Here is a 27,316-nt window from a genome sequence, read left to right as displayed (position 1 = left end):
CATCACAGCACCAGCTGGCAAATCTTTTAAGTAACACTGGAAATGAATTAGCTCCATCAATTACATGAATTTGTGTAAGATCCCAAATAAATATGTGCTATTGTTATCGTGAACGTTTACGAATTCCATTTGTGTGCATACGTAAACTTACACGCACTAAGAATGTATTTTTTTGCGCAAGTAAAGCTGCCCTGGGCTCTCCTATTTGAACCGCTGAGCAATGAGAACCAGATGACCCTTCCGAAGCGGTTTATCATCCCTTTGATCTTCTCCCCAAATGTTCGTATGCCCTGCCAATTCGTAATGCTCTTCAGCTGAAATCAAGTCCATCCACGATAATTTTCCTCCTACCTTCAACTGCAGTACCTGCCAGGAGACCGTGGACAAAGTGATGAATGCCAGTCCTGATTCAACACAGATGAAGTGCTCAGCGTTGCTGGCGCTCCGCAAAGCCTGCGTGTCAGGGCATCTGGGTGCCTCGACTTCTTTGCGAATATAACTTAACAAGACACGTTCCAATGCCATCTCTCTCTTTCTTTTTTTTGCCGAGATTTTTACGGGGATACAATCTAAACGGGCACGTCAGCCCTCATCGGGTGGTCAAATTTCTTAAATCCCCCTCCCCGCCTCTGTGCACCCACCAGTATAAACGGGTCCACCCCAGTCAGTCGGCCGGCATGTCGTGCACAGTGGGGTAAAGCGTGGGTTCGTGCCATCTCTTCCAAGACGTCTAGCCAGTGGGGAAGAGTAGGCCAACATTCCCTGTAGAGGGGCTCTCCACTTCCGCCAGCAGTGTTGTGAGATAGCAATTGGAGGGCCGCACCTTTGGCCATTCTTTGTTTTCTTTATTTATGAGAGATTTGGTCCTGCCATTGTATGTACACACATACACATATGTCCGTGATAACTTTATTCACATTGGACTTTGGGATGTACATCGCTGGCTGAAGATGACAGCTAACCCATGCAAGGATCCTGATAGGTATCTTTTGTCAATTCCTTACTCGCCTATTTATTTTCTTGACGGAGGAAACCGGAGCTCCTCGAGAAAACCGACTTGTACGAGGGGATAACGCAAAATAAAAATCCGTGCAGACAGGTCGACGGCCGACTTGCTATGCTGTCATTTTCCTTCCCCTTTGCAACTCAGAATGTTGTGTAATTTTCACGCGAGTAATTTTAACCTGATCTACAAAAACCTGCCTCCAAAGTAGTGAATTGCCACCATATTCTCCAGGTTACAAGGCACACCATACTTTAAAGCCAAGGTTTGGGTGTGTCCTATAATGGTGGTAGTCGTGTGTGTCTAAATTACGTGATTAACATGGGGCGCAGGTTTGAGGTGCTGTGTGTCTTACTTTCTCGGGCATCTTATAATCCAGAAAATGTAATCGATGTTCGTACCACCACACCCGGCTGTATAACCTCCATTGTAAGGAACACCTGGGTGTCTTTAGTCATACAGTAATCATTATTATGATAATTATAAAAATATATATATAACTATTTCCTTTCAATCCATAATTACTCAAAGAAATGTGCTTCAATATCCCGTGTATACCTCCATTTTCGCTTCCTTCTCTCTTTTGAAACAAAGTTCGCTTAAAAAAATGTCCACTCGATGTGAGAGCTCTGAGAAGTGCGCATCGCAGCAGCATTTCACACGCGGACTTAAATCGCCGCCACAGTTAAAAAAAAACCCTGCCCAGCGAGTGCTTCTCAAATATTTTCCCAGTAAGCCCACGGTGCTGTGGAGTACCATCCTGCGGCATTCCACAGCCCGACCCCCGAAAGTTTCAGGACAGAGTGTTTCGGTCGATATTTAAGTAACCAATTCCACTTTGTCGTCTCTTCAGTGTTTTGCCGGGAGGGATGCCAGCACCCCTCGCGTTCGTCGGCCCGATAAGGAGGGGAGGGGGAATAAACAGCAGAAATGCACGTGTGTTAACATGAATGTGGTTCACACTTTAAGTTCACGAGCCGCAAGCAGGTAAGAGACCTGTCTTGTAATTTGCCATGCAGGCCTGGGTCGTTGCAAATAGTTCAGTCATGCGTTGCGGTTACGATCGTCCTGCTGTGCTGCACGCACAGTGCCTTGGTAAAATGTTTTAAAAGTTTAACCTCAACACAAAAAGACAGATGTGGGCCTTAGGACATTATGCATACTGATTTCCCTCTGATGTGCATAAATACAAAACACAATCACTACAATAGTAACAGAAGAGGTTTAATTTATGCTTTACCAAGTTCAAAGTGTTTCCTCCTTCCAACAACACATTACACATTGGATTTATATATCATCTACGTAACAATGCATCTCAAGATTATCTCCACTTTAGTGTGAGATGCACATATATACATTATATATACTGTATACACTCTTGAGAATCATTAGTCACAGCCAGAACAGAAGAGGAAGGACTCGTGCATGGAATTGAACAGAGACGGGGTCAGGAGCAATAGCAATCCTGAGCTAGTGATGGGAATTCCAGTCCCTTGGCTGGTGCTGCACTATCCCGAAGACTCTTGACTTTCCCACAAATTGGTGCACATTTTGTACAACGCAAAGGGTTGACGGACGGAGTCGACCGTAATTCTAATGCTCTCTGAATAGCACGGTTGGCTACGTACGGTGTGAAAGAAGTTCAACACATATACATAGTATAGTATGTATATGTGTGTGCACAGTCTATTTAATTGTCCAGTGGTAACTTGTATAATAATGTGGCCTGGGTCATCCATTGGCTCACTTCGCTTAACTACGCATCTACTGTATTGATGTGGTCGTATATGGAGTGGTGGTGCAGTGGTTAGTGTACTGGGCTATGAACCCGACACCCTGAGTTTGGCTCCTAGCCATGGCTGACATCAGAGAAGAGCGATATCCGAAGCAGTCTTGGGCCTCCCCTTCACTAATGCACACCTACCGGCGTGGTGAAGTCCGGTAAAACAGTGCCCATGGCCAACACCGTTTTGGGGAGGTCCTTTATCCGGCAGAGAATAAACAATAATTATCATTATGGTGAGGTCACCATTGGCATAAGCCATGCATCCGTGGTGGTGGCCACGCCACTCCCTTGTGTGCTGTGTCAGTTTTAATAAGTGCTAGCGAATGGCAATTGCGACAACAGTCCATAATTGAAATATTTAATTTGGCCTTTGGGTGTTTTGATAGTTCTTGTATTGTATATTTCTTGCCCATATATATTTGTGTGCAAGCGTTAATATATTCATGTGTTTACGCTAATGGAGGTAATGAGTGTAAAGATACCTTTGGGTTTACAATGTTGAATGTCATTAAATATTATTCCTGCTCCCCTGAGATCAATTTTACATGAGGAAACAAATACTTTACTCTGATCGAACTAAGCTTTAAGGCTTAACATAGTCTTTGGATAATTATTAGATGCACTTTATCCTTTGTATTGCGAATTTGGAGTTGCATCTTATAATCTGTAAGGCATGCATCTGTGTGTGACCAGATCTGTAGAACTGTGTTCACATGAGGCACATCGTTGGAGTGCAACTTATTGTTACAAGAGAGTCTCATCAGAATTTGGTACCAGCTGAGTTTGTTCCTGCAATATATTTGAAGTTAAATAATAGACTCCAAAATCATAATAGGAACACATGGTCACGTCAGACGTGTTATTGAAAAGTTTTACTTATTAACAGTGAAGCATTTAAATTACAGTGGCATGTGTTGATGTAATGTTGTAGTTTTAAACGCCATAACATATCTGGATGATAACACAGTATAACGAGTGTCCTTGTGGAGAACATAAATACTGTAACGCAATACTTATATTCTCCACAATGTTTCTCGTGATTATTTTATGTTATGCATTAAATAGCTTCGTGTCAAACTAGGACCCGTATATAACAAGATTATCCCTGCCTCCAAACATCTGGCAGTTCACTAGCATTGGTCCAAGCAAGCCTGACTGATGATAAGAGATGCTGATGAGTGCTGAAACTAGTCCAGAGTTTGCTTGTATTGAACCAATGCTGCTGAAATTATGCACTCTCAGACAACAACGGTGGCCCATGTTTTTTTTTTAAGTAGTGGAGGGACAGATGTGTGAAGGAGGCAAATTTGTCTGCTCATATATTTTGAATGCAGAAAAAAACCCAGCACGGAGCTCTTTCGTCGCGTGCCTATACCACGCTCGTTTCACAGTACCAGCGCTCGCATGCACGTACTGCACCTTGTAGAGCATGGGCCAATTTCACGCTTAGCTCCGCTTGCAAGTGGTCATTACACCTGTCCGTCGCTGAGCACACGGTGGTGTTTAAATGGTTGAGAAAAAAAAATCACTATGCACACTCGCATCGAGTGACCTTTCAACGCATTATCGTGCCATCAGAGCGGTCCTGTAAGTTATGAAGCGGGCTAGGGCCCTGTTGTTTCCTTTACAACCTTCTCTTTCTCGCGAACGTTTTTTTTCATTCCTGTGCCTTTGAACGACAAAAAAAATTCTTGTAAAACATAAAAGATCTTTGAAAATGTTCTGCCGTCTGTAATGCCATTGTGCAGTTTTTGTAATATCTGTCATGAACACTCCACGATGTATTACTAGATTTGCATCAAAGGTATTTTGCGCAAGGTAGTTTTTGACATTCCGATGGAGATTTCATCATAAGCAACGATTGTAATGAACCATATTTTTACTCATGAGCACTCTAGATTAAAACACAGTTGCGTTGTTTATTTTTTTTACAAAATTAAAACCCCTCTCATATATACCTCCTAATCTTCCACTTCTGCTTTTTGTCTTTATAAGCTGCAACACGGATCAAGCAACCAGGTAATGTTGTTCAACCTTTCCTCTCTGCCTTCCTGTGAAATTGTGTCGCTTTAATTTGTTTACAGCAATTACCATTGCGATTTGTCATGGTGACTGAAAGGGGATTGTTGCACGGGCATCACACGCAAATTAAGTCACGGGGCATTTGATGTCCGTCTTAGCGGCAGATGATACGGTTTGATAATCCACCAGGTGGCTGAAGCGCCAGGTGGCTGCGCCAGGAATTGAATCAGTGGGCAATGACCTTAGTGGCGAGCATGCTGAGCACTAAGCTACTGGACCGCTTTCACGCTTCTGGCATCGGTGATTAGATTTTTGTTTGCCGTTATCTAAACTAATGGGTCCCGTAGCGTGGAAGTGGAGACTCCACATACAATATTTGATTTTCAGAAGCAGACTCTGCAAGCAATGGGCATTGGTGATTATTCTTTGCCGATGAGTCCTAATGAGCACAACACTGGTCCACATTTGTCCTATCATTGTATCACTGCTTTTGTCGTGTTTTCTCAAATTAATTATAACATTGACCTAAGACAGAGGACCACTACACTTTTTCAGGGAATGCTGAAGGTTTGTGTGCATGGTGCACAGAGGCTTTGTACATATGTCTGCGTTGTTTAAAACGTACCGGTTTTCTTAGGCCTGCCCTACTATTCTGTTCTGATGGGGTTTTTCGCATAATTTACAGATTTCCATGGTTGATCGGTGATCACTCGTGCAGTCAGCAGTGACCAGGTTTAAATCATCAACCCTTATTCACGAGTGTTTGTGCTTTGGATTACGGCGCTGTTAGTTCAATCGTCTAATGGACGCATTAGCCCCAGTGAGTCAGCTGGCCACATCCTTCCCCGATTTTTTTTATATTTACATCAGATATTTTCTATGATATCTCTTAAACCGTTCCACCAACATAAGCGCAGTTCACCAGAATGGGGCTCGGCACGACCGTACGTGCGTTGGGACGATTAAAATCGTGGTGATCGCATTCACTGCCTGGTAGTGTCCCAGTGCTTCCCTTCTCAAATGAGTGTGCTGATGTCGCCATTGCTGGCCCTGAGTCAGTGCTGAAATGTGGGTAAAACACTCCACAGTTTGGTAAAGTGTAAGTACTCCCATCACTTTCAAGACATAAGGCCAGAATTGAATAGGCCAAAAATACATTGTAGAGGGGCTCTCTAGAATCCCCTCGAGTGGAGGTGCTTTTGCCAGCAGTGGTGTAAGAAAAGTAATTTGTGGGCCAGACCTTTAACCCTCCCACATTGTACTATGAAAGTGATTTGACCTTGCTCTTGTAATGTTTACGCGATGGCGGCTTCAGATACAGTCCGCTAATTCTCCCCCTCGCCGAGATTCAGTGTGGCAGTACAATATGATCGACATCGTAGATCAGGTTTCACGTTATAAAATCATAGTGAGCAAACAATAAATATACCTGTGCTTTGTGTACCTTGCCCAGTTGCCGCGATGCCTGTTGGGACACAGTGTGCGGTGATGGAAATGCCATGTAGCCCGCTGTATGTATGGATACAATCTGGTGGCTTAACAGAGGGCTTTTGGTGTCGGGTACAAAGTTTGCCGTCGTTAAAACTCCCCACTAACCACCCCTTCCCTCCTTACGCTGCGTGGTGAACGGTCAGAGGAGCGTGTCGTCTTCGTTACGAAAGAAAGCCTTGGATGGCGGCCCTGCTTGCCGCAACATGCGCTACAGGTTTCGCTGCAGTTGTCGGCAATAGTTGGCCTTCATCTTTGTCCAAAAACAATTGCCAAAATACCTCGCCTGTGACTGTTGCAGCGTAGACAACCCAACGCTGGCTTTGCTGCACATTTAAAACGAGCTCGTTAAGTCGATTGAAGTGTGTATTTACAACGTAATCATGCTGCTGCTGAATCGATTTTTCTCCCGTATAATGACAATGATTCGTAAGGTAAATTAGTGGCTGAGCTTGGGTTATTAAAATATTTGGTGCACGTGCTTTTGAAGGCTGCTAAGTAATATGACATCATGTGTATTATTTGGTCGATGTGAACACAGCCACCATGTACGCGTACTCTCTCATTGCCATGCCTCTGCTTGGGTGGGTTTGACCTCTGATATAATTTCTCCTCAGCTATTGGCCCAGTTGAGAGTAACATTAGCCCCATGTATACATGTTTTGTTTATAATCAGGTTCTGCTGTAAAAATGTATTAACACTTGAACCTTTTGAACTATCTTTGACCTGTGAAACATTATCTATTGCCTTTGATCTTGCAACACCCTAAACAGTACCATTGACCTTGTGAACTTTGTGTATCCACTATTGCACTCTTACTATCTTTAAATACAGCCGTGCTTTCATAATTTTGGGCACAAGTGATATATTTCAGTGGGGGGTCAGCAGCGGTGCCGTGGTTATAGCGCACTGCGCTATGGACACTCGGTGACCTGAGTTCGATTCCCAGCCATGTCCCCAGCCATGTCTAACATCAAGCGGTGAGTAATGTCTGGACAGGCGTTGCTTCCACCCTGAGCCCCAACTCCCCGCCATGGTGAAATATGGTCAAGTAAACCCCCCCACGCCCCCATTGCCCAGGAGTGGCGTGACAAAGGGCTGCACAGGAAACAATTACATTTACTATTTTCTTTAAAAGCCCCAACAAATTAGCTGTAAAAACAACACCACCACAACACGCCACGTTGCGTAATGCAGAGGGGGAGAGGTGTCAAACGACTGTGGCATGCCGCTCAAATGAAGCGCCACCGTCAATGCTTTACGTGTGTCGAGTGGCAGAACGAGGCGTTCTCTTCTACGAACGCCCTGATATTCGTTGTTAGCCAAACGCATTTGGCAACGCTCGAGTTGAAACTGCTACACGTAAACCTCATTTGATCGGCAGCATTTCCAAAAACGTTTAGCATTCTGGTTAAATACCAATACCTCCCATTCGCCGCTAAGTGACGGTGATGTCATCACGGCGCCTGTGCCAGACCAGGTGCACTTTGAGGCCACATTTGGTTGCATAACCGCCCAACTTAGATTACGCGCGTTTCCTCGTGAACTTTATGCCACTTCAAATCTACAAGAGTCAAAAAAGCAGGGAATGTTTATTTCATTTAATTAATTATTGAACTGCCAACTACCATAGGATTACAATGCTCTGGTGGCTATCCCTACTGGACACCATTATGTAAACAAACCAAACCCGACGGCAAATGTTTAAACACACGCGTGCATATGTGAGGTTTAAATGGCACACGACACATTGTACAGTGCAACGTGGGGGGGGAGTGGGGCAATTAAACAAATATTTAATTTAACCTTCCAATGATACGTCTTCGGTGACATGTTTCACGGCACAAAGAGAGAGACCCTCTGTTTTCGAAACACAAACGTCAAGGTTATTTGAGGGATGGAGGAGAGGTGTATTATTTAAAGGTATCAAATTTATGTTTCGGGCCTCTCTTTTGTCACCAGCGGATCGCGTGTCCCAGGCAGGGAGAAAGCGCCTATTTCTCTCTTTGAACGGAGGAACGCTCTCATCCAGCCCAGACAAGGCCACCCTCTGTGTGTTCCCCGCTCTGCACGCAGATAATACCACGAGGTGCATTGTGCCCAGGCCCTGTGTGCCTGGCCACGCCACAAAGAAGCAACAAAAAAAGCCAGACCCGGCGTGTCACGCGCGCTTCTGGCTATGAAACCCGCTGCAGGAATGCGGCTCCACCTGAAAAACAGAATAATGCAATTTTCCGTCATGTTTTAGTGCTCACAGCCGCTGCGCAGGTTTGACTTGATGCCTCTGAAACCTTTGTGGGCGCTTTTGCTAGTGGTACGTGTGTATTTGCGTGTGTGTTAGGTGTATTTGTCTCCCCTAGGATGACACGGCCTCAAATGAGTACCTGGTGCGGTGTGTAAAACATCGCCACTGGGGAGACGAAGGCATCCGGGCGTGATGTTGGCCACCCACCCCCTCGTGTGCCTTGCCAGTCTTCATAGGTGCTGGCGAATACCACTTGCCCCAACAGTCCGTAAAGGCTGTATGGAGGATCTTTGTCTTTAGTGTCAGTTTGTAGATCCGTCGTTTAGTTGGTTAGTGAACTACCTTGAACCCAGAAACCTGTGTTCAATTCCCAGCTATGGCTAATATCAGTGGCGTGTCATATTAGAACCGATCCTGAATCGGCCGTATTGGTGTGGGTGTGCACACGTACGAACTGGGGAGACAAAGGTGGCCTGGCATGATGCTGGCCATACCCCAGTTCCTTGTTGCTTAATACCAGCTTTAATAGGCACCTTATTGACGGTACTTGCCGCAACAGCGTATGTGGGCTACACGGGGGATCTTTGCCTTTGGCGTCGCCGTGTGACTTTGCTTGGTAGGGGAGGCTTGGTCAAGTGGTTCACACAATGTGCTATTATCCCAGTAACCAAAGTTAAATTCCTCTTCCTGGCCAGGAACCAGTCTCGGATCACCAGGCTAACAGTGCAGTAGACAAACCACTGTGCCGCTACTGCTTTGCCATTGGTGGATAGACTGGTACCAATGCGGCGAATACGTTTGGTAACCATCATGCCTAAAATATTTAAATGTGTATATCTGTAAAAGATTTGCCCATTTTTACTCATTGACTTAAAATTCAAATGCAACTGTCGGCACGATAAAAAAAAGCACTTTGTAAAATTAACATCTTTAAAGAAAAAGTTGCGTAATGTCATTCATTGATGCCACATATGTAACCGAGATTTATAATCATCAATCACCCAGAGCAGTCGTGTTAACGCATTTTAAAATCGCACGATGATAAAATCATCACTCCATTCAATAACCGTATGGGTCTGGTTTAGAATTTCAGCAGCCATCAGTGATCAAACCTAAATTTCCACACTCACATTAAACAGTCTTGCTTTACATTCTGATATCCATTCAGCCGTTATCTCGGCACAGCGGCTACAAACCCCGAGGCATGTAGCCAAATGGCTAGACAACAGAAGTTTAATGGGAAAATGTCACTCATTCTGGCACACAAGTGAGATGAGTCGGGCAAGCGTTCAACAAAAAATCAAACTATCAATTAACGAATGTCAAAAGTGTCGCCTGGCTCAAACGAATGAGGCGTTTTTCATTGCCACTGGCCAGTGGTGCAAATTTTACCGCTGCCTGGGTCTTTAATGTCATCTTTACAATAGCTGCAGCTACTTGGTAAATCCTACAAAATTTGCCTGGCACCCAAAGGGGTGGGTGGCCAGCACCACGCCCGGCTGCCTTTGTCTCCCAAGAGTCGACCTAGAGGAGGCTCAGGATTATTTGAGATCATCGTCACTGGTGTTGGTGGCCGTGAGCGGGAATTGAACTTTGGTGGCCGGGTTCGTAGCACAGCGCGCGCTCTCCGCTTCACTAACGCACCCCACACAAAATTATACACAGTCGCATGCACAGACACGCACAGTGGAGGCAATGTAAATGATGTGCCTGTCAGCAGCACAAAATTCGCACGGTGGTGGAGGTAACTTAAAGCACAAATGTGCCACCTGCGTCCTGCCCTGCAAAGGAACGTGTGTAAGCGCACAGGTGCGCGAGATTGCATTCTACGTTGAACTTATTTCGCAGTTTACGTAGCCAACCGTGGTAATCGGAGGTACGGGGGAAAGACAACAAACTAAACGGAAAAAAATCTGTTCAAAACAAATGTGTTTCCAATATAGATTTAACAGCGCACAGCTCCAGTGGCTTCCTAATATCGGACGGAAGAGCGTTCCAGACGGCCGCAGAAGCATATCTGAACGCGCGCATATGCAGCAACCATCTTTATCCGATAGCCAGCGAAAGGCTGCTGTGAGGACGACCGGAGTTTGCGTGTAAATGCGCCAGATTGAATGCGCAACGTTAACACATCGTTCGTTACGCATCCCCCCGGCGTCGAGTTACGACAGGCTGGTGGCAGATCTCACCGCTGATCTTTATTCGGGCGTTGCAGGTAACATCGCTCCGCAAAGTGCAGGTGTACGGCAAAGCAGGTGCGCCATCAGCCTCTTCCAGTTTAGTCTGGTGCGCATATTTACGACCGCATGAAGTTTTAAATATCTCTAAAAGAACACACCGGTCGCTTCAGTTGTAGATTTAATGCCCCCACGCTGCAACTGTCCGAGCGAGGAAGTTTGCCGAATTTGCATCTGTTGCGCCAGCAGTTGACTTACATTTCCCGTGGAGATCTGGGTGCTCAAGTTTGGGCCCAGAGTGGAGCTTAATGTGCACAATAGCTCTTCCCGTACATCCTTTCTTTTATAATAGAAGCCACAAAGCGTTGTTTAATTCGCGTGTTTGTACAGTGCCAAGGTAATGTAATGTAACGCTCTCCGTGTATAGCCAGGCCCCACTTGCACACACAGACACCACACCCAAACATATAGATCAGTGACAAGTGCCATTAGTGAGCACCTATTTAAGGCAGACATGACCAGCACCACACCCAACTTCCTTTCTTCTCTCTACCTTTCCCTGATATTCACACACTTTCAAGTAATAATTTAGGGCTGAGTTGACCTAGTGAAGGACCGGAACAGTTTCGTGAATGGTGTGCGATGTCAATCCCAGTTCATCACAGTGCCATTGACCCCGACTCTTGCACACAAGTGAACGCTCATTAATCGGCCAATAACACCTTAATATAAAGAGGACTGCAGAGCTTGGGCATTTGTTGGGGTCGGCCCATTGTGTGGCTGCCTTTCTGTTTGTCTGCGGCTCCTCCTCGTGCTTCCGAGGAATTTATGATTATCATTAACTCAAGATTGTAGAAGTTTTCACGGTTGTGCTGCCGTACAGCTTTTTCTAGGTCGTGAACCGCGTGTTGTTCGGCACAATGTCCGACGTTTCGCTCCACGCGCTTGGAGCTTCCTCGGCGACTTGCAGAGGCTCCCGGCACGTGGCGGGGCGGTGGGGGAAACGTCGGACATGGTGTCGAACAACGCGCGGCAGATACGCGATCCCGGGATTCTGTGACAGTGTTGTGGGGTTGCTGACATCTGCAACGATTGCAGCGACATCGCGTTGCCGTCGCGACGCATTTTCCGTTCATCGGCAACAGAACACCGTGGTAACCTAAGACGCGTGCAAGGTTTTTATCAGTACAGTAAGGGGCCATCCATTTAGTACGTACGCATGGAGGGGGGGTTAACCCAAATGCGTACGCTTGCGTATGGGGGTCTACTGACAATGTACGCATAGGAAACGGGGGGGGGGGGGGGATGAAGCCTCGATAATAATTTGTCTACATTGGCCTTCAAATGAGTTAGATAGTCCGGTGGTGGACTATCTGTTTTCTTAAACACATTAATATTATTAATCCTTGATCATTTCTGCGTGGATTAAATATCGGCCGTTCTATAGAATTTGGGGGGGGTGAAAAAAGTACGCGTGCGAACAGGGACGGGGGGAGGGGTAAAGTTTCGACAGATATTTTATGCGTACCTACTAAATGGATGGCCCCTAATCACAATAATATTTAATAATTATTTAACTGCAGATCTTCGCTCACGTTTCACAGGATACGTTGGGGTTCTGTTTACTGTAGACTCAGCCTGACTTACATAAGTACCTGGTGCGGTGTGTCAACGTCAGCACTGAGTAGGCGAAGCTGGCTGGACGTGGTGCTGGCCGCTCCTCACCCCCTCGTGTGTTGTGCCAGCCCTCATAGGTGCTCACTAACAGCACTTTCCCCAACAAGTCTGCTGAAGGATATACAGGGGATTGTTGTCCTTTTGCCATTGTTTTGTGTGTACGTACGTTGAACTTCTTTCGCACCACACGTAGCCAACCGTGTTAATCGGGGGTACGGCGTGTTTGTAATCGGCAAGCGCCAATGTGTGTTCCTTCTCAAACTTGCGTGGTACTCGGAGCAAGTTGTGGAAATGTCAAATCCCGTGGTCGATGTTAACTTTCCCAAAAGACAGCAGCCACTATTGACTTCCCACACAGTTGTACCCATTTAACCCACAACCCCAGGGGGATGATGAGTAGCTCAGACGACACCGAACTGGGATTTGAACCCTTGACCTTCCGATTGCAAAATTTCAGAGCTCTACCCATGGTGTCATCCAGAGAGGTTTGCTATTTGTAGTGTTGCAATAATGTCAGTACATACTTCAGATGGTATGGTATATTTTGAATACACAGTAATTGCACACCTGCATGTGCACATTAATATACTGCGTGTGTGTGGACCTGGCTTGGCACAAGCGCCGTGGTGATGTCACCACCACTTAGTTGTTGTTGTGTTGGCATAATAGGTGGTGCATCTGCCAGTCGTCTCAGTCAAGCCATGGCACCTGGGTCTGTCCCGTGACCTGTCAACATGCTTTCGATACTTCACATGGCTTCAAAGCGCACCCAGCCTGGCACAAGGGTCATGGTGACATCACTGCAACTTATTGGCAAAACAGTGGCTGTTCTTAAAAATGTATTTACTTCCCTGTCGCTAAATTGTTTTGTACAATTTTTTATCTGCATGAGTATAACAGTAGTTGGTTAAATGTCCTATGCCCCATGTCGAAATAACTGGAAACAGGGTCCAATCTTTTCAGGTCTCGGAAGGGAAGCAGGGTTTAGCTATATTATTTTGGTTTTTCGGTAAAGTCACGTAGATAGGTTCAAAGAGAATATCAAAAAATTACGACGTTTCGATTTCAACATAAGGATGACGAGGGCCTTTATCCTAGAGTGCATTGTACGAATGGCCCTGTACAAACGCACGTTCTCTAAATGTATATGAACATATTGACGATGCACGGGTGCGCGGTATAAAAAAAGCAAATTTTTCCTAATAAATATTTATTTTCCCACAATTCGCAACCCTTGGTCAGAAAATCTTGCGGGGTGCCTCAAAATCGGTTATTTTGATGTCAAAGCAGTCTGTAGACAAATGTTATGAGCGGCCGAACACGAAACTTCACCGTCTGTTGCCGTATAGCACCCGGCCTGATGACGATTGGCTTTATTGCATAAGGGACGCGCAAGAAAGCTGCTGCTGCTACTGCTGCTGCTATTACTCGAGGTGCTCGCCCTCCTGGTCCGCCCGAAAAAAAATGGCGTGCCCCGGACGGTCAATGTTGACCTTTTTTTAACAGGTCACAGTAAGCTGAATAAAACTTTAGAATGGTGTCAAAACGTGTCCTACAGGGTTAATTAAAGACCGATAAACAGATTTGCTTGTTATTATTTTTACTGTTGTATAAGGACTGGTGTGTTATGTTGCACCAGCGTACTGCCAGTACGTCCAAATATATGTATATGTTAGTACCTGTAGAGCATTGTGTGTTTGTTTACAAGTTCACTTATCGTGGGCCCCACCAAGCAGCTATTCCTTTACATGAATTTCACCGATGGCTAAATTTGCATCTATTGGCAGTGTCGGTTCAAAAGTCACACCGCCACTCTTAACGCTTCACCGTCCATGCGGAGACATTTTCCAAACAACAACAACAAAAAACGAACACGGCTTTCTTCTACGATAACCCTAATAGCTTCGGCAATGCGTGTGTTAATTACATCCACCGCAATTATATCCAAATCCACGCATACGCACTCTATAATTTATATATATATAGTTAGTGGATGCTGCGTGTATGCACATTGAACTTGTTTCGCTTGGTACGTAGCCAACCATGCTAATCGGGCACTACGTGAATACATCACGGTGCATTGCTGAAATCTCTCTACCGAGAGCAGAGCAATACCACTTGAAAGAAATTGACTTTGGAACCAAAGAAACGATTATGCGCCCTATAATTGACTCCCCCAACGTTTTGTTTTTTTACCATTTAATTTCGACTCCATTAGGTGTGTGGGAAGTTATGGACCACTTAGCGTTCTAAACATGTAAAGTAACGTTCTCAGGGGACAAATTAAATGCAAACTACTAATTTTAGGTCGGCTTCTCTGTGTAATCAACAGCATCTGGCAAGCTGAAACAGAAACAGTCTTTGGTGGGAAGTGTACACTCGTGGGTGGGCATCACACACCAGGACATGAGATGAGGCCAGAGGGGTAAGAGGGCCTTTGAGCTCCAGGATTGCAGGATCTGGCAGAAGGAAGTGACCTCAAGATGTGGTTCCATCAGCTGTGGCGGCTGTGATGACATCTTGATCACGACCTTTAAAAAAATGGTTCAGGCTCGGTGTTTTGATTTTGTCAAGTCACTCAGCCTCTCCCCGAACAGCAGTCGCTTTCATAATGGTCTGCCCCTACTTTGCATGTTGCCAGAAGCTGCTTATTCACAATTTTTTCAATCGGACAACTGGCCACACGGCAGAATATTAGTTATCAAGCCCTTTTTACTTTAACATTTTACAGAAACTGCCCTTCTTCGTCACTTGAAATTCTGCCCCCTCTTTTAAAATGTGTTTACATCTTGACTCAAAGCTTTCGTGACTGCAGGAATTCATATTCTTGGGTCTTTCGGTAAAGTCACGTAGATAGGTTTAAAGAAAATAACAAAGAATAACAAAAAACTATGACGTTTCGATCGCAACACAAGCAGTCGCTTGTGTTGCGATCTATCTACGTGACTTTACCGAAAGACCCAAGAATGTGTTTACATCCTCGCCGCAAAACACGTGTGGACTGTAAAACTACGTGTCATAAATGTGTCAAGATCCAGCAGGTTTATTTTTCTTTTTTACGATCTCCGTTAAAGCGTGGGAAAGACATGTTGAAAACCAGCGATTATATGTGTTTTTGCTGATATTTTCCAAAGATTTGCAAACTGTGGTTACCACTTGGGGGCTCAGAGCTAAATGATTTTTCGATGGAATTAATGTTTACTGTGGGTAAGTTTAGCCTAATTACCTTATGTGGGTTGATATGTGTGTGTCTCTTTAAAAGTGGGGAGCGGTAGTGTAGCGGTTAGCGCGCTGCGCTATGAACCTGGCGACCCGGGTTCGATTCCCGCTCACGACTAACACCAGTGACGATTATCTGAACCGGTCCTGGGCCTCCCCTAGGTCGACTCAGCCTTAAATGAGTACCTGGTGCGGTGTGTAAACATCGTCACTGGGGAGACAAAGGCGGTCGGGCGTGGTGCTGGCCACCCACCCCCTCGTGTACCGTTCCGGCCTTCATAGGTGCTCGCTAACAGCACTTTCCCCTACAGTCTGTTAAGGCTATACGGGGGATCTTTATCTTTGTCTCTTTAAAAACTAAAAGGGACTTAAATAAGCAATGTAGCTTCACAGGATGCCAGTCGAGCAATCGTTGGATCGTGGATGTATGTAAACGCTCCAGCTTCCAAAAAAATCCTTGAAAGCTGCGGTTCTGGAAATTGGCAGAGTGTAGGAAACGCAAATTGCTCACATCAAATTAGCCTCATCGTTATTGTAATTGTTTATGATTAATGCTGGCTAAAGAGTGTTCCAGTAAATTAATACATTTTTACATATTCATCATTATTAAATCATTGATACCATATATCATCATTGTTTTTTTAGTAAAATATAATTATAAATAATTTGTGCCAGACATTCTTTACGGCTGTTGTCATGGTCACATAACTATTATGTTAATATGTAAAATATGTAAAATTTCCATATTTCACCTGTTTTCTGATATATTGAGATCCTATGGTATGCATGATGGTGCCACTCTATGCGTATTGAAAAGTGAAGATTAAGTTTCCTTGGCTAACCATCCCCTCAATTTGTTACCACATTAGGTGACTGTAGCAGGGATTTTCGGTTCAAACCCCGGCGGCCACCCTGGTCAATACTCTATCGGTATTAACCATAAAATAAAAAAACATGCCGTTTGCATTGCAGTGCAAGTTAAAGGTCATGTGACCATAAATTACTCGCATATTACTTAAGTGGGAAGCCACAGGGCAAAACATCCATCATCGCCCCCCCCCCGAACCGGCAGACGAATGCCAACTTGCCGGTTGGTGCTGCGTTCACCTTGTGCCTCACAGGGACAGCTGCCACCGGGGGGAGGGGGTGGGCGGGGTGCCTCGGGTGCGGTTTATACATCAAGCGACGATGATGTTGATGGATTCTAATCGTTCCCCTGGCCCCCGCCAATTGCCGCATGCAGAGAAGCTGGACGAGATTCTGGCCAACGCGGACAAGCCCCTGGGGGACGCTGCGGCGCAGGCCGACTCGCGCGCTGCCACCGTCAAGCAGAGGCCCACGAGCCGCCACTTCATAAACGAGGAGCTCAAGGTGTGGCGGCGCACTCGCTCACACGCACGCAAGCACACGCACACACACTCCAACAATAACCGCCATTCGCCACTAAGTGGCGGTGACATCACCACGACGCTTGTGCCAGGCTATGTGCACGTTGAGGCCACGTGTAGTGTCGAACGGCCGCTGGCAGGAGGTCACGGCGCAGACCCAGGTGCCACGGATCGACTGACTGAGATGACTGGCTGATGGACCACCTGTGCCCCCTACTGTGCCAACTTGCTGTGCTTTAGCCACCCGGCACTCCGCTCGTTGTTGCGAGCATCGCTCCTCTGCCTCGATATCAGGAGGAGTGGGGGACGATGCCAACCCCAGCCGCAAGCGATGATGCTATTCTTGCTTGCAACTTTCATCAGCTAGCTGAGACAATGCCACTATGGGTTTGACTGGGGTCCTGGGTGTACACCCACTACTGGAGTGGAAGAATGGCAGGCGCATCTTACAGATGACAAGTCGATGATCAGTGGGCAGATCAGTTCCACGGTAGGTCCTGGTGTCAAGGACATGGGCCCGCTTCCGTTGTTCCGTCACTATGTAGTCCAGCAGATGTTCTTGCTTGGACCCGGCATGCATTCATGATGTTGTGTGGATGCGCCGATGCTGGAACAGCATGTTGGTAATTACAAGCCCATGGGCTGAAAATCTAGCAGCCTCCGGCCGTTGTTATTGAGCTGATCTGGCCCATGCCTTCCAATCACTCCAGACCAGGTGCCAGCATCATGACCAACTCGGGAATTGAAGTCACCCAACAAGATGACTCTATCCCGAGGGGCCACTTTAGCTAGCACCTGTGACAGGAGGTCATAGAAGGCATCTAACTCATCAGCCTTGCCTGCATCCCTCCATGGATGTTCGTCTTCAGTGGGGGCATAAGTAATGACGACCACCACTCCTCGCCTCTGGGGCTTACAGCTTCCCACACTTCTCCACCACGCTCCCACACCCCCTTCATTCTTTTGTTCAGAAGAAGAGCCACTCTCTGTTGTTTGGCAGTCTCCTGCCCCGAGTAGAGGAGTGTCCACCCCTCTTGGTGGCAGGAGCCATAGGTGGTCCACCGGACCTCCTGAATACCACAGAAATCCAAGCGGTAACGGTCCAGCTCCCGACAGAGGAGTGGCAGCCTCTCTTCCGCAGTGAACGTTTGAACATTCCATGTTGCCACCCGTAGTAGTTTTTTGTTGTTTCGGGACATGGCGGTGACATCACCACGCCGCTTGTGCCAGGCTATATGCACTTTGAAGCCACGTGAAGTGTCGAAAATCTAAAGCACTCACACACAAGCACATGCGAACGAACACAAGTGGCACACACGCTGTTCACGATCTTCTATGAAGTCCAGCATAATCGCACGAGGGGGGTGGTGTGGCCAGCACCACGCACGGACGCTTTTGTCTCCCTACCGCTGATGTCAACGTATCGGGTTGCCGTGTGGGTTCGTAGCGCAGTGCGCCAACCGCTGCATGACCGCTCGTGAGCTCACGCGCCCACATAAGCACACCAAACTCACCTGCACAACCCACTGCGCCATTAATCATCGCTCTCAGTCTGTTTCAAGGCCACAGATACATTTCCATGTTAATGAGAACAAAATAAAAATCGTAAGTCAACCCAATCAATCAGGAATTAAACCGGGCAAGAGCCATGGGAGAAAACACGTCTATTAATAAAGTGTAGGTTTCAAAAAATGTCAAGGTGTAGGACAGCGGAGCATAAACGTTGTTGTCCAGGAGGTAGTGGACTGTGTAGCGCCGTGTATCACGGCCCTGTCAGTGACGTCAGTGCCCCCCAGAGTTCTCCTTTGGACAGCTGCGTGCAAGGCGCAGCCCTGAAACTGCCCGCTCATCCCACTGCTGGGTAAGGGGCCTCCACGACGAGAGGGAGCACTAGGCCTACTCTTCCTTGGTGGCCAGGTGTCTTGAGAAGCACACGGGGTGACGCACACTTTACCCCGCCAAACGTGGCCTGCCGATCAACTATCCGGCCATTTATACCGTGGAATGGACAGAGGTGGGGAGGGTGTTGGTTGGGGTGGGTAGGGGGACCAAATAAAAAACTTGGCCATTGTTTAATCCGCCATTCTGGGTGGTGAGCATCTAACCACATCCTCACCTTGATGAGCATGTCAGTAATAAACATATAAATAAATAAAGCTACCTGTTTGCTTAAAGCTGGTGTTCTTGTTCATCCAGCTCTCCCCCCCACCGCCCCCTCCCTACCCTTCCCCCCACCACTTCCCCCTACTCCACTACCGTTCACCCCCCTCGCCCCACCACTCCCCCGACTGCTCCCCCCGCCGCTCCCCCCGCCGCTGCTATAATGTTTTTTGTATTGTTTGCCGTTGTAAGGTTCTTGCCCGCCCCGACTGGGCATCTGCGAAAAAGAGCTTTATAGCTCATCGGATTCCTCCAGTGTAAATAAATATTCTTATTCTGCTCCCCCACTGTCTCCCCCACTGTGCAGTCGCTGTTTGAACGCCAGGCCATTCCCGTGGCAACTCCGTCCGTGCCTGGGACCCCCAAGAAACCCCCGGTCTCTCACCCCACGGGGATGTACAAGGCACCCGGTTAGTGCCGCCCCCTCTCGCCGCCTCTCTTGAATATGCCTAATACAACAATGTATTATTTTTCCGTGAACGGTCAATCGTTGTTGACTTCGGGTAAAGTTATGCTAAGTTTATAGACCCAGTAGGGATGATGGGCTGAGTAGCACCTTGACCCTATTTAGAATTTACAAACCTTCACAAGGTGAAGTCGAATGCTCTGTCCACAATACCGTCCAGCAGGTTAACGCTGTCGTAATTGTCGATATTGTGACAATAGCATAATCCACTGCTAGATGAAGGCCTCCCCCGTGCCGTGTTTGTCACGTGGATTATTTGACTCTCCTTTGTTAGCACTGGTCACTGGCTGTTTGTGTAGGGGTCACCCAGGACCAGTTTGGATATCCCTCACCTCTTGGTGACAGCGCTAGAAATGAGCTCGCCAGGCTCGCTGCACGGTGCGTGAACCTCGCCGCCGCCACCCCGCCTAAAAGATCTCTCGTTGTCTCACCAACCCCGTCAACTTCGCTCGTTTCCCCAGCAGACACGCAGGAGAACGGCAAGTACGCAGAGCCGCCGATGAAGTTCGCCTACTCCATCCAGGAGCTGAACGACTACCACGAGAACGACCTCGGGGACGTCGTCGACATGGCCGAAATCCCCCCGCCCCCCAGCATGGCCCCTCCGCCCCTCCCCCCGGCCGACTACGGCGACGCCAGCGACGCCAGCGGCGACGACGACCAGCCGCCGCCGCCGCCGCCGTCGTACGCGCCGCCCGCCCCGCCGAGCCCCGTCCTCCCGGCGTTCGGCGCGGCCCACTCCACCTTCAGGCCCAACGGGGAGACGGCGGCGGCGGGCGGCCACCTCGCGCCGTCCAACGGCACCGCCAGGGGTGCCGTCCCGCGGGACCGTGAGCCGGCGAGCCCCGGGGACGGCGAGAAGCCCGACGTCGCGCACGCCAGGGCCCCCAAGAAGCCGCTGCGGCGCAAGGGGACGCTCATCAAGCAGGGCAACGTGGAGAGCAGCCCCGAGAAGGCGGCGGCGCTCGCCTCCGCGGGCCCCGGCGCCTCGGCCCCCGGCGCCATCCCGTCCATCGTCATCAAGGAGCCATCGACGAGCAGCAGCGGCGACGCGAGCCTCACGAGCAGCGTGGAGTACGAGGGGATGTCCGCGGAAGCGGGCGACGCCGGCGGAGGCGGGAAGGGCGGCGGCGGCGACGCGAAGGGGCCCTTCGCCGCCGCCATCGCCGGCGCGGTGCGCGATCGCGAGCGGCGGCTGGAGGAGAAGCGCAAGTCGATGGCGGCGCCGGCGCCCACGGGACAGGGAGGCGAGGCGGCGGGCGGGGCGGAGGAGCCGCCGTCGCCGCTGCTCACAGTGCCGCCGCCCGCCGGCCCGACGGCCCTGAGCGAGTCCCCCCGCGCCGACATGGCCCCGGGCCGCGAGGCGGCGGGCAGCGTGCACCCTCTGTCCGGCGAGGCGCTGCAGCCGACGTCGCCCATGGCGTTGATTCTGGCGGCGCGGCAGCGGGCGATGAACCGCCAGTCGTCGCGCCGCCCCGGCGATCGCGCGTCCAGGAGCGAGGTCGACGGGAGCATGACCGGCGACGGCCCTTCCTCCGCCGCCGCGGTCCGCGTCGCCAACGGCGAGAGGGAGTCGGGGGACGAGGCCTCGAACCTCAAGCCCCCGAGCGCCATTCCGCCGCTGCCGCCGAATCCGCCGCCGGACGGCGCGTTGGCGGCCGCCGCTGCGGGGGCGGGGGCGGCGACCCCGGGGCACGTGATCCAGAAGGCACAGAGCGTGGAGGGCGAGGACGACTTCGTGTTCTCGGACCCCCTGCCGCCGCCCCTACAGTTCTGCAACAGCTTCGAGAGCTCCGACGAGCAGATGGGCGACCAGGTGCTGGAGAAGATCAAGCTGCGGTCGACCAAACCCAACGACCCCGAGCGTAGGAACACGAGGACGGTGAAGCCCGCGGCCTCCATGAGCCCCTACGAGCGGATCCTGGCGAGCATGATGCAGATGCCCATGAGGGGCACGGCCGCGGCAGCCAGCGCCGCGAGCCACTCGGACTCGGTGGACGCGAGCGCGGACTCGGGCCTCGAGGAGATGGACAGCAGGAGCAGCAGCGAGACGACGAGCATCGTCTCGACGGCGTCCAACGTCTCCACCGTCTCCTCCGAGGGCGGGGAGGCTGCTGATGGGCACAAGGAGCACCACCGGCAACAGCAGCACGCGCGCTCACAGATCACCAACAAGCCGGCGAGGTTCACCATGAACAACGTCTCGTCGCCGCCCCCCTTCTCGGGGCCGCCGCAGAGGCAAAACTCGAAGGGGCCGTCGACACCCAGCACGCCCGTGTCGCCAGGCGCGCCGCCGCTCCCCGGCGCCAACGGCGCCACGCCAAAGGCCTCGGGCTTCCCGAGGAGGTCCAAGCTGTGGGGGGAGCAGCCGTCGGAAATGGGCAGGAACGGCGGCGTCGTCGGCGGGAGCCTGGACACAGGCAACGCCAAGTCGAACGTCATGAACGAGCTGAACTCCAAGCTGCAGCAGATGAGCGTGCCCACGCGCACCGGCAGCCTCCTGGGGACCAGGTCGTCCGGGCCGGCATCGAGGTAAGGGTTTCACGCAGCTGCTGCTCGAGTGGCACGGGCCCAGGGACTCCCGAAAAGACCGAGCGGACAGCAGCAAACAGCGCTGTTAACGCTGTAATGCATACCGGGCAATACGTTTCTTGAATTGAGCAAGGTTATAGCAAGTTGGCGGATAGGGGGCCGAAGACACCATCTTAATGGAGTTCTAAAGTTTTGACCGGTGTGGTGGTTGAACACTGTGGGGATGAGACGGAACACGGAGTCTGGTAGATCGAGTCCGCAACATTAGTGGGGGGGAATCGATAAGCGAAGTGACGACCCAGAGTAAAATCCACGCCGAGTCCCTGACCGTTCCATTTATGGAGAAGACACACCTTCTCCCGCATGATGTTCGGGCACGGCGGTGGAGCGGTCCCCACTGTCGTTGTGGAAAAGAGTAACCGGGGGCCATTCCTTTTGTGGATTGTTGCTCTGCGCTCGTTGAAGTGGACTGCCAGCTTGTGGGAAGTCGGCAATGGGTTCCGATTGTACGGTGCGGTGTTATGCGCGAGATCGAGTTGTTTCGGCCGTATTCCCGAAGAAAGCTTCCGGCGCGCAAAGCTGAAACGTCGGCCCGGTGTGCCGAGCACCGTACAGTACACGTACGATCTGAAACACATCGGAGAGCCAGGCAGCACAACCGCGAAAAAGTTGTATTCGTCATTCTTTGGCGAATAATGCATAATTTACACCACTAGTTCAGAATAACTCGTAAAGATAATTTGAGTGGGGAGTTACTTTCAATTTTGTGCTGGATAAACGAACTTACTACATATCACCAGTAGAATATATACATTTATACTGTGGATGAACTCGTCCCTTCCACAGGAATGTGGAATTTACACCACTACCTTCGCATTAGCCAGTGCTCATTTGCGTATCGTGATGCTTCTCGAGCAGTAGGTTTTACGACATGCATGCGCCACTGTTTTCTCATTCGTCTCGGAAGTCGTCTCTCTCACGGCAAGCTGCCTTCCGAATCTCCGCCGCGTGTAGATAACGTTGCCAAAGCGGCGGTGAAATCGTTGCCATTTTTTGCTCCACCGCAAAAAAAAGTAACGGTGCGATTCCCACCACCGTCGCTTAGTGAATTGGCGAAGAGGGCCGACTGACGAAGTTGACATTTTTGCGCTACCGCAAAAGATGGCAACGCGTGCGTCATCTCACTTGTTACGTGCGCAGCCCTTGCCGATAATATTCGATGGGACCGGCAATCTTTGAGTTGACCGCAAGCAACGGCGGAACGACGCGAGGCATCACACACAACTGTAACGGCGTGGCCCGCACAATCTCAACTAACTGGACCCTTCCCACATATTTAAAGCGACAACGCTTATACCTTTCGCTGGACCCGTGGCTTTTTCCTGTGACAATACAACGTTCTGTTTTAAAAAAAAACATTAAAATAATATATTCACATGGCACGTGATCTAATCGGGATGCGATTTAAACTCATCTAATGGTACAAGCAAACGATTGCAGGGCTGCAGCTTTAGCTCATTTGACTCTTATTAAACTAAAACTTACACAAGATTTATTTGACCAGATAAGGCCCAGTGGTCAGTTGCCTCACCACTGGGCCAATTGCAAGCGGTAAGACTCCGTTTGCAATGGACTCGGTGGTGAGGGAACTCACTGCTGGACTGATCCGGCCACTCACAGGTGAGATGGTGCCGTAACCTCTCCGTGCAGCTCGGATGCGCGTTAGACGTTTCGGTCACTTTTCAATGAGGCAGTCGTGAAAACAGACACACACACAATAGGCAGTAGATATGCTCATTTATCCTCTGACAGCTTCCTACTGTCAGAACGTGATGCTTTCCCTCGGGCATTGTAACAGTCGTGGGAGGTCGGCGGGTTGCTCGTAGTGGGTCGGTTTGCGCAGGGGTAACGGTGCAAGTCCCACCACCGTCGCTTCGTGAATTGGCGAAGAGGGCGACTGGCGAAGTTGACATTAATGATGAGGACGTGACACCGTTGTCAAGCGTGCTGCCTGTAAAAGAATTACCCACAGCACATTTATATAAACGTGAATATATATATTTTAGATAATTCACATCCCACTGTGATTATCTCTTTTATAGATGACTATTATTTATTTTATGAATGACTTAAAAAAGAGAGGTAATATTGTCATCCTGTCAGCCGACAAGGGAAATGCCACTTTCATCATGGATAAAACCACATACAACAACAAAATCCAGGACCTTCTCAATGATGGCTGCTAAACCAAAATTAACAGAGACCCTACCAATAGCGTGACTACTAAAATCCACATGCATACACACACACGCAGGCACACACTCAATTCATAGCCACGATAGCTGCAATAAGGTAAAAAATTCACTTAACGGTATGCCTTGTACATGCAGCCAAACAATTGGCTGTTGCATTAGAAGCAATGGTGCTGGGGTGTATTGTTGGGCATATTTTAAATAAATAAATTAAGCCTTTTGGTAGCTATAAACAACAATGCACTGGACCGGTTTTAACAACCAGTTGAGACCACATTAAAACGCTTGCTTCTTTTGCAAACGAAACGTGTGGGTTTAAACAATGTGGAGAGAGAAAAACCCGCTGCCAAACACCGGAGAGGACCCTCTTGGTGACGTCCTTGCTCATAGGTGTGCAGCGTAGAGAAGCGCAGGTGCTGTGGTGGCACGCAGAGGTCAGGCCCAAGGGTAAGTGCTGAAGCCTGATGATGAGATGTTGTGAAAGCCAGCCTTGGAGGTCCGGTGTTACCTAACAACAGTTGCGGGATCTGGCATGAGGAAGGAAGCGATGGACAGGTGTGATGACGTCAACGGTAGCAATGCACACATTCGTGAAAAGGCTTTGACGGTCGCGACTCGGGGGCTCTGCGGAGTCCAGGCTCCGACGTTCCTCGTAGGCCCAACGAAATGGATGAGAGCAGCCTTCAGCCGCCTCTGAAAACATGCTGGTGGATTTGATGATGATGCTGCTCCTGCTGTAGCTGACGCTGCGTATGTTGTAGCGGGATGCAATTGACATTGAATGCGATGACCTCTTCGCTGTCAGTTATGCCAGCTGCTAAAATCTTACTTAGCCAAGAGAGAGGGCATTATGGTATTCCTCTCTCAATAGTTATGTAACATTTCGCGAGGGACTTGCTGACTTGCAGCTTCAACTCGAGCATTAAATACCACCGATGGGGCCATTTGCGGTAACTGGTTTTGGATGTGAATCCTGCTGGGACGTGTTTTTATTTGCACTGTGGCTTAGCTGTAAAACTGAAAACCACGCAGCAAGGGCAGCTGCTGGATGCTTTACAAACAACACGTGAGCCCAAGACGCGCGTTGTTAGGCCATTGTTGACCCGATGGCACCTCGGTGAAAAACACAAATCTCATACAGAATGCTTCTTTTTTACATTTAATAACACTGAGTTAAACAAGATACGCAGTTGCCTTCAAACGGGGGTTTATTGCAGGGTAAAGGCATTCAAAGCCCTGCGTCATTCCCCAGCACAAGCATGAAAGTATTGAGAGGTCACAGAGAAATGTGCGGCAGTAGGTAACGTGTCGGCACATCACTTGCAGCGGTGGGGTGCAGTGTGGGTATTTACTCTCTTTTACTCCATCCACATCCCATCTAACCAAATGGGTGAAACCCTAACAAACCATAACCATTCACTTTACTGGAAAAAAGTGTGGAATCTTGGTGGTGGTGGTCGTGGAAATTCACCCTCTCCTGACTGTGTTACAGTACTTCATTAAGATAGCAGATTGTAAACTAACACTGACAATGGCTCACGCCTTTTGGGTTGTTGCCAGGAGCTGTGTCTTTGTTGTGTCAAACGTTTCCCCACTTTTCAAGAGCGTTTGTACTGGTGTCATGCAGATGCTATGTGCAATAATTACATGTTCATATTCATTTCCAACCAGCTGGCTTGACTCGATGAAAATTCGAACAGTGTTTGATAATAATATTCCACATTGATGTATCATGCATTTAATATTCTGAGCTTGTGAGAAATTTGGCCGGGTGTCTCACTGGTTAGGGTTGCCACGGTGGCGAGATGTTATCTCCCTCACCTGGTGTGCAGGAGTCTGTGGGTTCGATCCTGACCCTGACGGTGCCTGTGTAGTGACGTGGAATTGGGTCACTGGCGCATAGCGCTGGTTGCCTGCACAGAAGGGGATCGGAGGTGTAGTAGCCCTGTCTGCCAGCAGGACGTTATGAGCCGGAGAGAGGGATGTGAGGCAAGGGGGACAGAGGGGATACGTGTGGTAAAGCCCCGGAACCTTCTGGTGGGTTCTAGAGGGGGGGCGTGTGTCGAAGGCGGAGCGAGGCCACGCTGGGTGTATCAAGGAAAGACCCCGAGCGAGGGTTCGGGACTGTTGCTTGGAGTGGAACCGTCGTGCTGCTGGAGGCCTCGTCACCATCTTTACCTCGTCGGCGTCGTTGGTCAGGCAGCCTGTTAGCTGTCCTGACCCTAGCATAGTTACCTCTTGTCCCTGTGAAGGCCATAATAAATATAGTGCCTCCTACTGTTAGTGTCTCCGAGTTATACACTACACCTGTGCATTTGGAGATTGCATGATTTTGCCGTGATCATTTGGATTTCTTTCCTGGTCCTTCAGTTTTTCTCTCCACATTTTTCCCTCCACATTTTTCTCTCCACATTTTTCTCCAACATGTGTTTAGAGTATTTGGCTGCTATAAATTTTCACATAATGAGCCACTTAGTTGAGCTATCATTTGTGGCCAGGTCGCTTCTTAAAAATAGCGATATAGCTCAGTGGGCTTTACCTGGAAAAATAACAAAGCGTTTGGTTTTAGATTCATAAGAATACTTGATTCAAATATTTGTCTGAAGTCGAACCAACCCATTATTCTTTTGAAGTTAATAAAATAGGTACCACTCTGGCAAGTCAACACTCGATGTCCTAGATGTGGTTAGGTAAGCAAACATTGCGTCAGAACACTGGGCCAAGCATGGCTGTGTTCCTGGGTTCAAATCTGGGCATCCACCCATTAAAAGTAGATGTCCTCAAGAGAAACTGTCTCCGACCTTGGAAACATGTTGGGAGCCACGTTGGTGAGATGTTAACTACCTTGCCTGGTATACAGGAGGTCGTGGGTTCGATCCCGACTCTCACGCCTGTATACT

At 49.0% G+C, this 27,316-nt stretch overlaps 1 protein-coding gene across 2 annotated transcripts in view; it reads left to right on the top strand.

The window, feature by feature from the left end:
- LOC144936478 (SH3 and multiple ankyrin repeat domains protein 2-like) overlaps positions 1-27,316 on the top strand; it is a 672,911-nt gene that overhangs the window by 633,864 nt on the left and 11,731 nt on the right. The window contains exons 19-22 of one of the 2 annotated variants that reach the window (XM_078863558.1): positions 4,785-4,808; positions 16,862-16,989; positions 19,474-19,576; positions 20,094-22,164. In XM_078863558.1, the coding sequence (XP_078719684.1) occupies positions 4,785-4,808; positions 16,862-16,989; positions 19,474-19,576; positions 20,094-22,164 (2,326 nt within the window). The remainder of the gene's footprint in view (positions 1-4,784; positions 4,809-16,861; positions 16,990-19,473; positions 19,577-20,093; positions 22,165-27,316) is intronic. The other variant, XM_078863557.1, reaches the window with a different exon arrangement.

Source organism: Lampetra fluviatilis, chromosome 16 (assembly GCF_964198595.1).
Source record: "Lampetra fluviatilis chromosome 16, kcLamFluv1.1, whole genome shotgun sequence".
NCBI classification, from domain to species: Eukaryota; Metazoa; Chordata; class Hyperoartia; order Petromyzontiformes; family Petromyzontidae; genus Lampetra; species Lampetra fluviatilis.
This window is presented reverse-complemented; position numbering and strand designations above follow the sequence as displayed.